General features: G+C 42.3%; 1 protein-coding gene across 3 annotated transcripts in view; it reads right to left on the bottom strand.

Annotated features, from left to right (window-relative positions):
• PDE8A (phosphodiesterase 8A) overlaps positions 1-12776 on the bottom strand; it is a 461419-nt gene that overhangs the window by 73656 nt on the left and 374987 nt on the right. For all 3 annotated transcript variants that reach the window (XM_082254023.1, XM_082254021.1, XM_082254022.1), the window contains exons 7-8: positions 9494-9572; positions 740-877 (exon numbers count right to left, since the gene is read on the bottom strand). In XM_082254023.1, coding sequence (XP_082110149.1) covers positions 740-877; positions 9494-9572 — 217 coding nt within the window. The remainder of the gene's footprint in view (positions 1-739; positions 878-9493; positions 9573-12776) is intronic.

The raw sequence follows: 12776 nt of genomic DNA, 5'->3' as shown, positions 1-12776 counted from the left end.
CATTTAACCCCTTGATTGCCCCTGATGTTAACCCCTTCCCTGCCAGTGTCAGTAGTACAGTAACAGTGCATAACTTTAGCACTGATCACTGTAATAATGTCACTGGTCTCTAAAAAAGTGCCAAAAGTGTCAGTTAGGTGTCCGATTTGTCCGTCGCAATGTCAGAGTCCCGCTAAAAAATTGCTGATGGCCGTCATTACTAGTAAAAAAAAACCAAAAAAAAAACAAATAAAAATGCCATAAAAATATCCCATAGTTTGAAGACTCAATAACTTATGCGCGAACCAATCAATATACTGTACGCTTATTGGGATTTTTTTACCAAAAATATGTAGCAAAATACATTTTGGCCTAAATTAATGTGTTTTAAAGCAGAAAGTAAAAAATATTGCTTTTTTTTTCCAAAATTGTTGCTCTTTTTTTGTTTAAAGCTCAAAAAATAAAAACCTCAGAGGTGATCAAATACCACCAAAAGAAAGCTCCTTCCTGGGCTGAAGTGGTTAGGTAGTTTCACTAAATACGTATATAAATACATAAGTATTTAATAAGATTAACTACACTGTCTAGCACAAAAAAAAGTTCTAACATAACTAGAAAAAGTCTGCTTAATTTAAATTTAAAATTAGATTTTCATTTTCCGAGCAAAGCTATTATTTTCACAGTTAAGCTTAATTATTATATTCCAGCAGATGTAATGTGTTACTTTTGTGTAAAAGTGTTTAAAAAAATTGATATTTACCTTTCCCGACTTAATACAAGAATTAATATTATCTAAGAAATCTGATTTTTTTTCGTTATTAGGCACTTCAATTAATTCTTTTCCATATAATTCTTCCTTCTGATAACCCATTGTGGTTTCAAAAGCAGGATTCACATACTAAAAAAAAAACACAAAACACTCACATATTTGTTATTTCAATCAAAATAAGAATTTTTCCTTGCACAAAGTTTTCTTATTCACCAGTCGACAGACTAGAATAAAATGATTTTGGAGCATTTTCAGGTTCAATTCAAAAAATAAAAACGATTCTACTAGCATGGCATGACACTAAAATAAGCAAACCGTTATAGTTGTAATAAGATAATGATATTTATTGATTTTACATAATAAAAGCAAAGTCAAGTAGCAAATGGCAGTTACTTCTAGTAAACCATAACCTTTCATTGTTCTAAGCTGATGAAAGGTAAATCTGTTACTGTAACGAATACTGACAGTGCCACTATACTGCAATCATGTGTCAAATGAGGTTAGATACCTTATTGGTGCCCCACTTAAGCCCCGGTTCACACTATAGCGATGACAGACATCGCATGTGATTCGGAGCGCACTGTTCTGAAAATCACATGTGATGTCTGTGCGATGCAAATTCAGCCATACAGAATCGGATCGCTTGGTGGTTCACACAATGTGATCCGATTCGTGTCTGAACTGTCAGTTCGCACTGCATATGCAAACTGATCTGGGGGTGTCGTTAACTTTGTATTGACACCCCCAGCGATTCCCATATGGCAGTGTGAACTGCCTGCGATTTGAATGTGATGCGGGAACCCGCAGTGGATTCGCAGGGTTCCCGCATCACATATGTGTGAACCGAGACTAAAGCCTCTGCAAGCCACAGTCAAAAGATCTGGCAACTCTAAGGCCTCTTTCACATGGGTGCACCGCCCGACAGAGTCCGATCTGCTCAGTGGGGCATCGATCCACCGATCCCCGCTAAGCAGGCGGATGACAGCTCCGTCTCCGCTCTGTGTGCAGAGACGGAGCTGTCAGACCAAAACAAGACTCTAGTAGAGATCCCAGATGTGATAAATTTGAAACACAAACGCATGAATTATAATCTAATCAATAATATAATTTTATTATATAATATATAATATATATAATATATATTATATAATAAAATTATATTATTGATTAGATTATAATTCATGCGTTATATATATATATATATATATATATATATGTGTATATATATATATATATATATATGTATATATATATATATATATATATATATATATATATATATAATATAAATGTTATGTGTTTTGTGCAATGTTTAAATTTCCCTCCCAGTTCCGTTCCCATGCAGCATTGCTGCTGCAGGGAACAGGACCAGGAAGTCATCAGACCGATGGACGAGCGGCGGGGATCTCGGCTGGCGATTACAGCAATCGGAGATCATTGCTGGATCGCCAGGAGAAGGTAAGGGACAACGCTGCACGCTCTGCACATCTACCCCGAGCGTGACTCGGGGATACCGATAATAGCAAGGAAAATCCACCCCGAGTCACGTTCGGGGATACTGCTAAGGGGGTTAATGTAGCATTTACTTCCTGGAATCTTCCCTTAGTTCAGGCATGCATGCAGGAGAGAGTGCTTAGCTGAGGAAACCCTTCCTCCTCTCCTGAAGACTCCTGGAATGTTTGACATCATTTGACTTGGCAAGAAACCAGAAAGTAACTGAAGAAATGTAAAAAAAAAAATATATGATATACTTTCCTGTCTATTTACCAAAGCTAGCAGCAATGGGACTAAAAAGAATCAATGTTGATTGGGAGGGTGAAGTTCCACTTAAAGTATAATCATTGCAAACTGTATTGATTATTTTTGGCATCACCAAACCCAAAGGGATAAATACCTCTGAGGGTTTTTTACTTATTGGAAGTAAGTTCCAGTGACAAGTAATCCATGTAAGGATGTGGAGGTCTCTCCTTGGCTATTATGGCGATTGGTCTTCCTTTCAGTGGCTACCCTACCCACAGCATCTTATTAACATTTAGATCATTATGCTGCATTTATCTATGGCCACTGAATTCTTACCCACATGCAGCACCTGTGTACAAAACTTCATGTTCACTTAGGTTTAAACTGGATGACCAGCACTTCATCAAAAGTAGATTAAAGGTACAACACAGCAAACAAGCCAGATGCATTTCAAACAGTAATCCTGCTCATCCGGCCTTTTGCTGCATCCTGTATTATTAGGTCAGTTTATTAAGCTTCTGTCCATTTACATTGTGAGTGTTTGCCCTGCACTTGCACAAGTCTCAGATGGGCAGTGGGGTTTAGCTGTTCCAAAGGTTCTTGGGTACTAAAAAGTGTCTTAACTAACAACCCTGCTGAACTGAACACACTTTATTAAACAAACTTTAGTATGTCCAGGGAGACCCAAAATCCTGGGTGCACACTGTATGCAAAGCCTTCTGCACAAGTCCCCCTTACTCCTGAAGCTTAGCTCTACCCCATCAATGAACAGTTCAATGTAAGAACCTCTACTTGCAATTGAGGTTCAGGCATTGGATTGCCAAAAGCTTGGTGTGCACCAACTTGGACAGCAGAGGTCCTATGTAAAGTACTGTATTTTCTGGCGTATAAGACTACTTTTGAACCTCAAAAAAATCCCCCAAAAATGGGGGGTCGTCTTATACGCCGAGTATAATATCTCCAAGGTAACCTAAGTATAAGTATTACCGGTAGATGTAATCTCTCAAGACGCTGGCTGTGTGGGAATCCTGTACCGGTATACCGTATGTACCGTAGCTTCGGCTACATACAGTGTACTGCGCTGAGCCAATCAGGGAGAGCGATGTATTCTATTTTTGAATGCAAAGCCTGCTCGGATTGGCGGAGTAACATCAGCCCGTCTCACTGACTCTGCCAATCCGAGCAGGCTTTGCATTCAATAATAGAATACATCGCTCACTGTGATTGGCTCAGCGCGGTATACTGTATGAAGCCGAAGCTACGGTACATACGGTATACCGGTACAGGATTCCCGCACAGCCAGTGTCTTGAGATTACATCTACTGGTAATACTTAGGGTACCTTGGAGATATTATGAGAGATTACATGAATTACAGTACTAGGGTACCTTGGAGATCTATGAGCAATCTGATGTTTTTCAATGGTGTTGCCTTGCTTCGAAAGAGGGTTAGTCTTATACGGCAAGTATAGCCCAAAACCTATGTTTTAACTTGAAAATTAGGGGGGTCGTCTTATACGCCGGAAAATAAGGTATGCACTCTAGACATTCTCCAGGACATATCTACAATGCTCATAGCTTTAACTGCTGCTATTGTCAGTTGAAGCCTTTACATATAAAATAAATAAGCCAGCCTATAACAGGATTATTGTGAAAGAAATACTGGTAAAGGAACTTCACGGAAGTAGCGTCAGACCAGATGACCCAACCATACCTTCATTTGTAGATATCCCAGTGTGCATGGTACCCAAAGCTGCAGCTTGAAGCTAGTGAATTTGAGAACAATGTACTGTACATATCACCCATCCAAATATGTCCAGGGAGTTTAGTAAAAGAAATGAATGAATGTTTAAAGTAAACACATGAGCATACTTTAGTACTTATTAATGTTTTAGTAAATACATCCCACAGCGTCTAGACCAGACAGGAGACCAGCATGATGTTTTACATGCCAGATCAAGATCAAGGCACTCTTTAAAGTGTACCTAAGTGTAGTAGGTACACTTTAACCACTTAAGCCCCGGAGGATTTGGCTGCTAAACGACCAGGGGGTATTTTGCGATTCGGCACTGCGTGACTTTAACGCAGTCGTGCGACGCTGTACCTAAACAAATTTGGCGTCCTTTTTTTCCCACAAATAGAGCTTTCTTTTGGTGGTATTTGATCACCTGTGCGATTTTTTGATCATGCGCTATAAACAAAAAAAGAGCGTAAAGTTTGCAAAAATAGCAATATTTTTCACATTTTTTTATATGAAATTCCCCCCCCAAAAAATGTAAAAATCAAAATTTTTTAACATTTTCGGCCAATTTGTTTTATGCTACCTATGTTTGGTAAAAAAAATCACAAAAAGCGTATTTTGATTGGTTTGCGCAAAAGTTATCGCGTTTACTAACAAAGGGAAAGATTTTTGTCATTTTTGTTGTTTTTTTTTAACGCGTAATGGCGGCGATTTGCGATTTTTTTTGCGGTACTGCGACATTGCGGCGGACAGATCGGACCCTTGACTGACATTTTTGACACTTTTGGGGTTACCAGTGACATTACTACAGTAATCAGTGCTATATATATGCACTGTTACTGTAAAAATACACTGGTAGTGAAGGGGTTAACTTTATTTGAGAGGGAGGGGCTGTGTGTGTCCCTAGGGGCGTGCTTTCTACTGTGATTGGCTGTGGCTTCAGCTGTATGAACGGTGATCAACGGTTCTACATAGTAGAACCGTATGATCATCTCTCATACACAGGGGAGAATGACAGGCAGCTTGTTTACACAAGCCGCCTGACTTTCTCCTTCTCCCCCGCCGATCGCAGAGTGACCGGCGGACATCGGGTCCGCCGGTCACACGCGCGGGGGGGGGGGGGTCCGTGACCACGCGGGAGCGCGCCTCCGGGGGCGCGCGCTCGCTCCCTAGACCCTCACAAGCAAGCGACGTAGACCTACGTCAGTTTGCCTGTGAGGGGCTGACCGCCAACGTAGATAGTCGTGCGGCGGTCGGCAAGTGGTTAAAGAGGAGTTCCCGCCTGTAAAAAAAAAAAAAAAATGAAAGGTCAGCAGTTACAAATAATTTGGCTGCTGACTTTTAATACATGGACACTTTCCTGTCCAGGGATCCAGCAATGTCGGCACCCCAAGCCGATCTGTCTATCAGCCCCTGGGTGTAGGGGCTGGCATCTTCACTAAGGGAAACATGAAGTGAAGCCTTGCTACTTCACAGTCTGTTTCCTACTGTGCATGTTTGAGTCACGCTGGGCTTTCTGAATGGTCCAGCTGTCTTCTGGAACCTGTGTTTCTCCCAGAAGGCAGTGGGGGGAAGGAAGAGGGGCCAGAAATTTAGTAGATCTCTGCAAAACGATTTCTGGTTTTGATAGGTATCCGCTCCCCCCTCCCCCTCGAAAAGTGCTAAATGTGGCAGCTGAGGATGCAAACAAGCGGAGCTTTTTCCTTTTGGGTGGAGCTTCGCTTTAACTAATATTCTACTTGACTCTACCTACTTGTTTTATATACCAAGCAAATAAAGAAAAATAGCACACGCATATTTCCCTTTGCAAAAGGCCAGCCAAGCATTTCCAATTGCCTTAATTAACAAACAGCTCTTAGTGTACATTGGTATAGGTTGTCCTTTAGGGGAATGCACCCACTTTCATGAGTGCCTACCTGGAGAGTTATTTAAATTTGTCTTCGACCCAGCAGTCCTTATGGTCTGGTCCTGCCTGCCACATAGCCTTGCTTCAGAAAGGGTGCTCTTCATTCTCCACATGTCCCCCACAGCCCTATATATTCCTGTAGGGAGCTTTACTGCAACCTGTTTCCACTGGTGCTGCAGAATATGGCTCTTCCTATAGGAATGACTAGGGCCCCAGTGCCTAAGGGCAAGATGAAGAGGACCTGGGTGGTGTAACCTTCTAAAGCAGGGCTATGCAGTTTTAGACAGGGCCACATGTTAAAGATTTCTGGATTGGGGACAAATGTAAGTATTACTCTAGGTGGGCTGCCCTCTGGGAGCATGCTTTAACCAGTTCCAGACCTCCCACCGCATATATATACTGCGGCAGGGCGGCCCGGCTGCTCAAAATCACGTACATGTACTTGATTTTGTGCAGGAGATGTCGGGGGCACGCTAAACTTTTCAGCTAAGCTAAAACACAGATCTCTCTTTTCTTCTAGTGCATCGACTCCCCCTACAGTTACAAAGCACTCCCTAGGAGCACACTTAACCCCTTGATTGTCCCTGGTGTTAACCCCTTCCCTGCCATTGTCATTTATACAGTAACAATGCATTTTCTTAGCACTGATCACTGCATTGGTGTCACTGGTCCCCAAAAAGTGTCACTTAGTGTTAGATTTGGCTGCCGCAATGTCGCCGTCCCACTAAAAATCGCTGATCGCTGCCATTACTAGTAAAAACAATAAAAAAATAAAAAGTCCATAAATGTATCCAATAGTTTTTAGACGTTATAACTTTTGCGCAAACCAATCAATATTTGCTTATTTGAATTTTTATTTACTGAAAAAAAGTAGCAGAATACATATTGGCCTAAACAGATGAAAAAATTACATTTTTAAAATTTTTTTTTTTTCTATATTGTGGTTCTTTTTTTATAGCGCAATAAATAAAAACCGCAGAGGTGATCAAATACCACCAAAAGAAAGCTCTATTTGTAAGAAAAAAAATACATGATTTATTTAGATACAGCGTCGCACAACCGCGCAATTGTCGGTTAAAGCGACGCAGTGCCGTATCGCAAAAAATGGCCTGGTCAGAAAGGGGGCAAAACCTTCCGGAGCTGAAGTGGTTAAAGGACAACTTGTGTCAGAGGGCCTTTAGAGACTCACTGGGAAGTGGGGCACACTTCTTCAGGTATATAGTGCAGGAGACTAAAAGTGACTCCCAAACCTTCCTTTCATGCCCAAATGCCAGACTATTCTGACAGGAAAGCTCCGACACCTCTGGGTAGGCAAGTTGTACATGTTTATCTGCTGTCTTCTCTTCTCCACATCTATTTAAAGTCAGAATTTATAAAGCTTGTCAGAGCATTCAGCAAAAAGGTAGTAAAGAGTTGATGTTACACACTGCAGAGCTCAGTGAGGAGAGCTCTGAGAGCTGATTGGAGTGAAGGGACACGTCCCCCATTCCACAGCTCACAGGAACACAGCTAAAGCTGTAAATCTGCTGCAGCTCCCTCCCCTGCAACCATTTTTCTCTTGGTGTCAGGAAAACTTGTCAAAAGTGATTCATGCTGATAGTAGAGTTACAAAGCAGCAGACAGAAATGACACTTAGTTCTCTTAAAGTGATTGTAAAGTCTCATTTTTTTTTTTTTTAAATAACAAACATGTTATACTTACCTCCAGCTGTGTTGGTTTTGCACATAGCAGCACAGATCCTCCTCTTCTGGGGTCCCTCTTCGGCTCTCCTGGCCCCTCCCTCCTGGGCACCTGAGGGGAGCTGCAGCTCCGTGTATCCATTCAGACAATAAGCTGCCATTCGGCCCTGCCCCCTCTCTCTCTTAATTGGCTAACTGACTTTGATTGACAGCAGTGGGAGCCAATGGCACCATAGCTGTGTCTCAGCCAATCAGGAGGTAGAGTCCCGGATAGCAGAGGGACTCGTGGACATCACTGGATAGAGATGGGGCTCAGGTGAGTATTAGGGGGTGCTGGGGAGGCTGCTACACACAGAAGGCTTTTTATCCTAATGTATAGAATGCATTAGGATAAAATACTTTCTGACTTCACAACTCCTTTAATAGAAACAAGTACACACTAAAGAGGGATATGCGTTGTTCATATTTCATGTCTGAGGTTTACAACCACTTTAGGCCCTGCTCCAGTATGCAAAAGGTAGGAAGGGACGGGCAAACTTCTCTACTTTGAAGAAGTACCAATTGGTGCCTGTCAGAATGGACTGAGCTTTAGCTATGGCTGCAGGTATGTGCAAAAACCTCTAGAGCCAGTTATGCACAACCACAGTATGTATACATACAAACAAAGAAGTTAAAAAATGTTTTATCTCGCTCCATGCTTTTCAAGAATTAAAAAAGGCTAACAACCATGATCCAGAAGTGCAGAGACGTTGGCAAGTGTTTTATACAGCCTAAAAAAAGTGTTCACTTTCATGCACCTCTCATGTATCTCATGGCTGTGAGTATTTCTTCAAGACTTGTGGAAAAAGAGGAGCTGCCTAAAAAGACTGTTGACTTTCCTGTATTACCTGTGCTAAATTATACAATGGTTATGACCAACTGGATTTAAGAACTGGCTTCAGCAGGGAAATTCATTTAATTACTGTGGTAAAGGATGACTGTTCAGCAACACATCCATGTTAGCCCCGTCACCTTTTTTGCATTTATAAGCATTATAAATACTTAAAGGGGTTGTAAAGGTTTTTTTTATCTTAATGCATTCTATGCATTAAGATAAAAAAAAAACCTGTGTGCAGCAGCCCCCCTCATCCCCCCAATACCTACCTGAGCCCATCTTTATCCATCAATGTTGCAGGAGTGTCTAAGCTGCCTGGGACTCCCTCCTCATTGGCTGAGAGAGCAGCATGGCATGATTGGCTCCCGCTGCTGTTATTTAAAATCATTCAGGATAGATGGGGGGTGGGGCCGGGTCGTGGCTCCGTGTTTGAATGGACACAGGGAGCTATAATTCGGCTCGGGTGCCCCAATAGCAAGCTGCTTGCTGTGGGGGCACTCAACAAGAGAGAGGGGCCAGGAGAGCCGAAGAGGGACCCAAGAAGAGGAGGATCTGGGCTGCTCTGTGCAAAACCAACACAGCTGGAGGTAAGTATAACATGTTTGTTATTTTTTAAAAAAATTAGACTTTACAATCACTTTAAGAGAACTAAGTGTCATTTTTGTATGCTGCTTCGTACCTCTACTATCAGCAATAAAAAATATGTTTTTTAATCACTTTAATTATGTTACATGTGTTCCTCTTAATAATGCCAAAATGATATTTAATAATGGTTTTAAGCATAATAAAGCATTGATCTAATTGTACCTGTATTTTGTGATCCTCATTAGTAATTTCAATGGCTTCTTGACTCTTCTCTAATGTAGTAAATAAAGAATTACAAGCCCTTAAATAAAAAAAATCAACAGTCAGTGAGGCTGAAAAAGAACATTTCTTCAAGTTGGCATCTACAGTATAAAGGAATGATTCACTTAAAAAAAATACAATGAATTAGCTTCATACAAAAAAAAAAAAAAAATACAAAGATAAGCAGAATAAATATTTGAACAATTTATAGTATCTATAAAACTTTTTTTCAGGTGAATACGTGTAAATATAGGCCACATGCAAATGTGTCTTGCTTTCAAAAAGAATTAGCAAAAGGGTTTGCTGAGAAGGATGGAATTCTCATGATAAATTCCTAGTAGCAATAACGTCTGCCTAATAATCAGATAATGCTGTGATGCGATGTCCTTACTGTTAATGGGGAGCTTGACGGGTTAGGTTTATAATTTTTGCCTTTTTGTATAGTACTAAAAAGTGTATGTTAAATGTAAGAGCTGAACCACCCTGGGCTTCCCAAACCCAGCCTGACAAACACATAAGGGAGCACAGGTTGGAAATGAAGGGGGATCTCGGCCAGAGGCACGGACTCTTCTGGTTCCCTCCTCATATAAGTATGATGTCATACATGATATTGGGTATTAGTGATGTACTGTAAGCTAGGAACCAGAGCAGACAAGAGTGTGGGAAATGAAATAGGGAAAGCCCGCCCCCTTGCGTGTTTACACCTTTTAAATTTAGAAAAATAAATTTTCTCTCTACATTTTTGGCTCCGGCAGTGTTCCCGTAATATGACAGGTGCCCTGTCGGACCATTTAAAAACTAGCTTCTTTCCTTGAAAGGTGAAAAGAAAAGAGGTTGATTCACCAAAGTTTACCACATGCGATAAGCGTATCATGTTACTTATTTGCATAAATGATCGCATGCGGTAAACTAAGTCCAATTCACAAAAATAAAAATAAAGGATTATGTGGTATTACCAAAAGAAATTAGATTTTTGACTTACCATAAAATCAATTTCTCTGACGTTTATTGACGGACATAGCTCCTGATTCTTCTTAACCATCGGGTTATACTGTTCCCTTACAGGAGTAGGACACTAGGCAGGATAGAGCATGACTACAACTATGGGCAGTCCCATGGGATATACACCCACACTGAGCTATAGGCACAGTTTTGTTACAAGCAGTGTCCATCAATGAACATCAGAGAAATGGATTTTACAGTAAGTCAAAAATCCCATTTTCTCTTTCCTTCATTGATGGGCACAGCTCCTGATTCTTCTTAACCATTGGGATGCCCCAAAGCAGTGTTAAACATGAGGGGTGGAAAAATAACAGAAAATTTTTCCCAAGGCTAACCATAGCCCACCAGGTAACATGGAGCTCAACCAAAACAACTGGAGCTTACCTGAAAAAAACAAATACACCCTCAAAGAGGACCAGGTCCTCTAAACATCAGCCTACAAAAACTTGCGGCCAAAAGAAGCATCCGCAGATGCCAACACATCCACTTTATAAAACTTTGTAAAAGTGTGCACTGACGACCAGATGGCCACCTTGCAAACCTGCATCACTGATGAATGATGACAGAAGGCCCAGGAGGCACTAAGCACCCCAGTAGAGTGTGGAGTGTGCCTTAACAGGGAAAGGAGGAACCTGACCCCTAATTGAATAGGCCTGAATTACTGTCTGTCTGATCCATCTGGAAATGGTCGCAGCAGAGAACAGCCAACCCTTTTCGAGGTCCAACCTTGAGTACAAATAGGGGTTCTGACTTCCTAAAAGACTCCATAGCTGCCAGGTACACCCTGATCGGACCACATCCAGGGAAAACAGAGCAATTTCCTTAAGATGTTTAGGCCTGGGACATAGGGAAGGCAACACAATGTCTTCATTCAAATGGAAATCAGAGATGACCTTTGGAAGGAACAACGGTCAGGGACGAAGAACCACCTTAACTCTGTAAACCAACAGGTAAGGTGAATGGCAAGAAAACGCCGCCAGCTCCAACACCCTGCACGCAGAAGTAATCGCCACCAAAAAGGCCACCTTCTGGGACAACGTAAGCAGGGGAACCTCCTGATATTTTTGAAGGGAGATTCCTGGATAACTGGCAACACCAATTTGAGGGCCCACGGTGGTAATGGAGACTGCACTGGAGGAACCATGTGTCAAGCTCCCTGGAAAAAGGTATGCACCATGGGAAGTGTTTCCGATGGACGTTGAAAGAAAACCGCCAAGGTGGAAACCTGGCTCTTGGTGGTACTCAAGGCCAGGCGTTGCTCAACCCCCCCCCCCCCTCCCCGTTGGAGGAAAGCCAAGATCCGAGCCACCGAAGATGAGCGAGGGAGAATCCCAAAAGACTCACACCACACAATGTACGTCTTCCAAATACGATAGTAGATCTTCCTAGAGGTAGATTTTCTAATCTTTAACAGCATAGGAATCACCAATTCAGACAAACCTCTATACTTCAGCACCTGGCTTTCAACAACCAAGCCGTTGAAACCAGAGACTATAAAGCAGGATGGAAGATTGGTCATTGAGACAGCAGATCTTCCCAGAGAGGAAATCTCCAAGGAGCATCGGCGACCAGCAGTACCACATCGGCGTACCAAGACCGGTGAGGCCAGCCTGGAGCCACCAGAAAGACCGGAATCCCTTGCTGCCTCGATCCTGCACAGGAGTCTTGGCAGAAGTTTGAGAGGGAGAAAGGCATACATTAGACGATACTGACGCCAAGGAGCCACTAATGCATCTGCGGCGTCAGCCAGAGGATCCTGAGACCATGCCACAAACCTCTGTATCTTCCATGGAATTTGTACAGCAAAGAGGGCTTGAACGATCGTTCTTCTCACCTTAGAATGCCGGCTACTTCCCGATCTGCCAGGACACTTCTTGTGCCCCCATGGTGATTGACATAGACCACGGCCATGGCATTGTCCGATTGAATTTGTATCAGACACCCCTGAAGGCGAATTGCCCAATGATCCAGACAAAGTCTGATCGCTCGGAGTTCTAGTACATTAATCAGCAGTCTGGACTCTTCCTAAGTCCAGACCCCCTGAGTACAAGCTGTGCCAAGGACGCCTCCCCACCCAGACAGGCTGGCATTCATGATGACAACCGCCCAGTACAGGGGGAGAAGGATTTCCCTGTGGAAGTGCCGGAGAGCGAAGCCACCTCTACTCCACCTCTGGCCATCTGCTGGACAACAGAAGCTGAATTGCCTCCTGCAATTTCTAGAGTTTTTCCAGAGGAAGCAA

The sequence above is a fragment of the Pelophylax lessonae genome, assembly GCF_965119305.1.
Source record: "Pelophylax lessonae genome assembly, chromosome: 4".
NCBI classification, from domain to species: Eukaryota; Metazoa; Chordata; class Amphibia; order Anura; family Ranidae; genus Pelophylax; species Pelophylax lessonae.
Note: the sequence above shows the minus strand (reverse complement) of the source record. Positions and strands in the feature narration are given on the sequence as shown.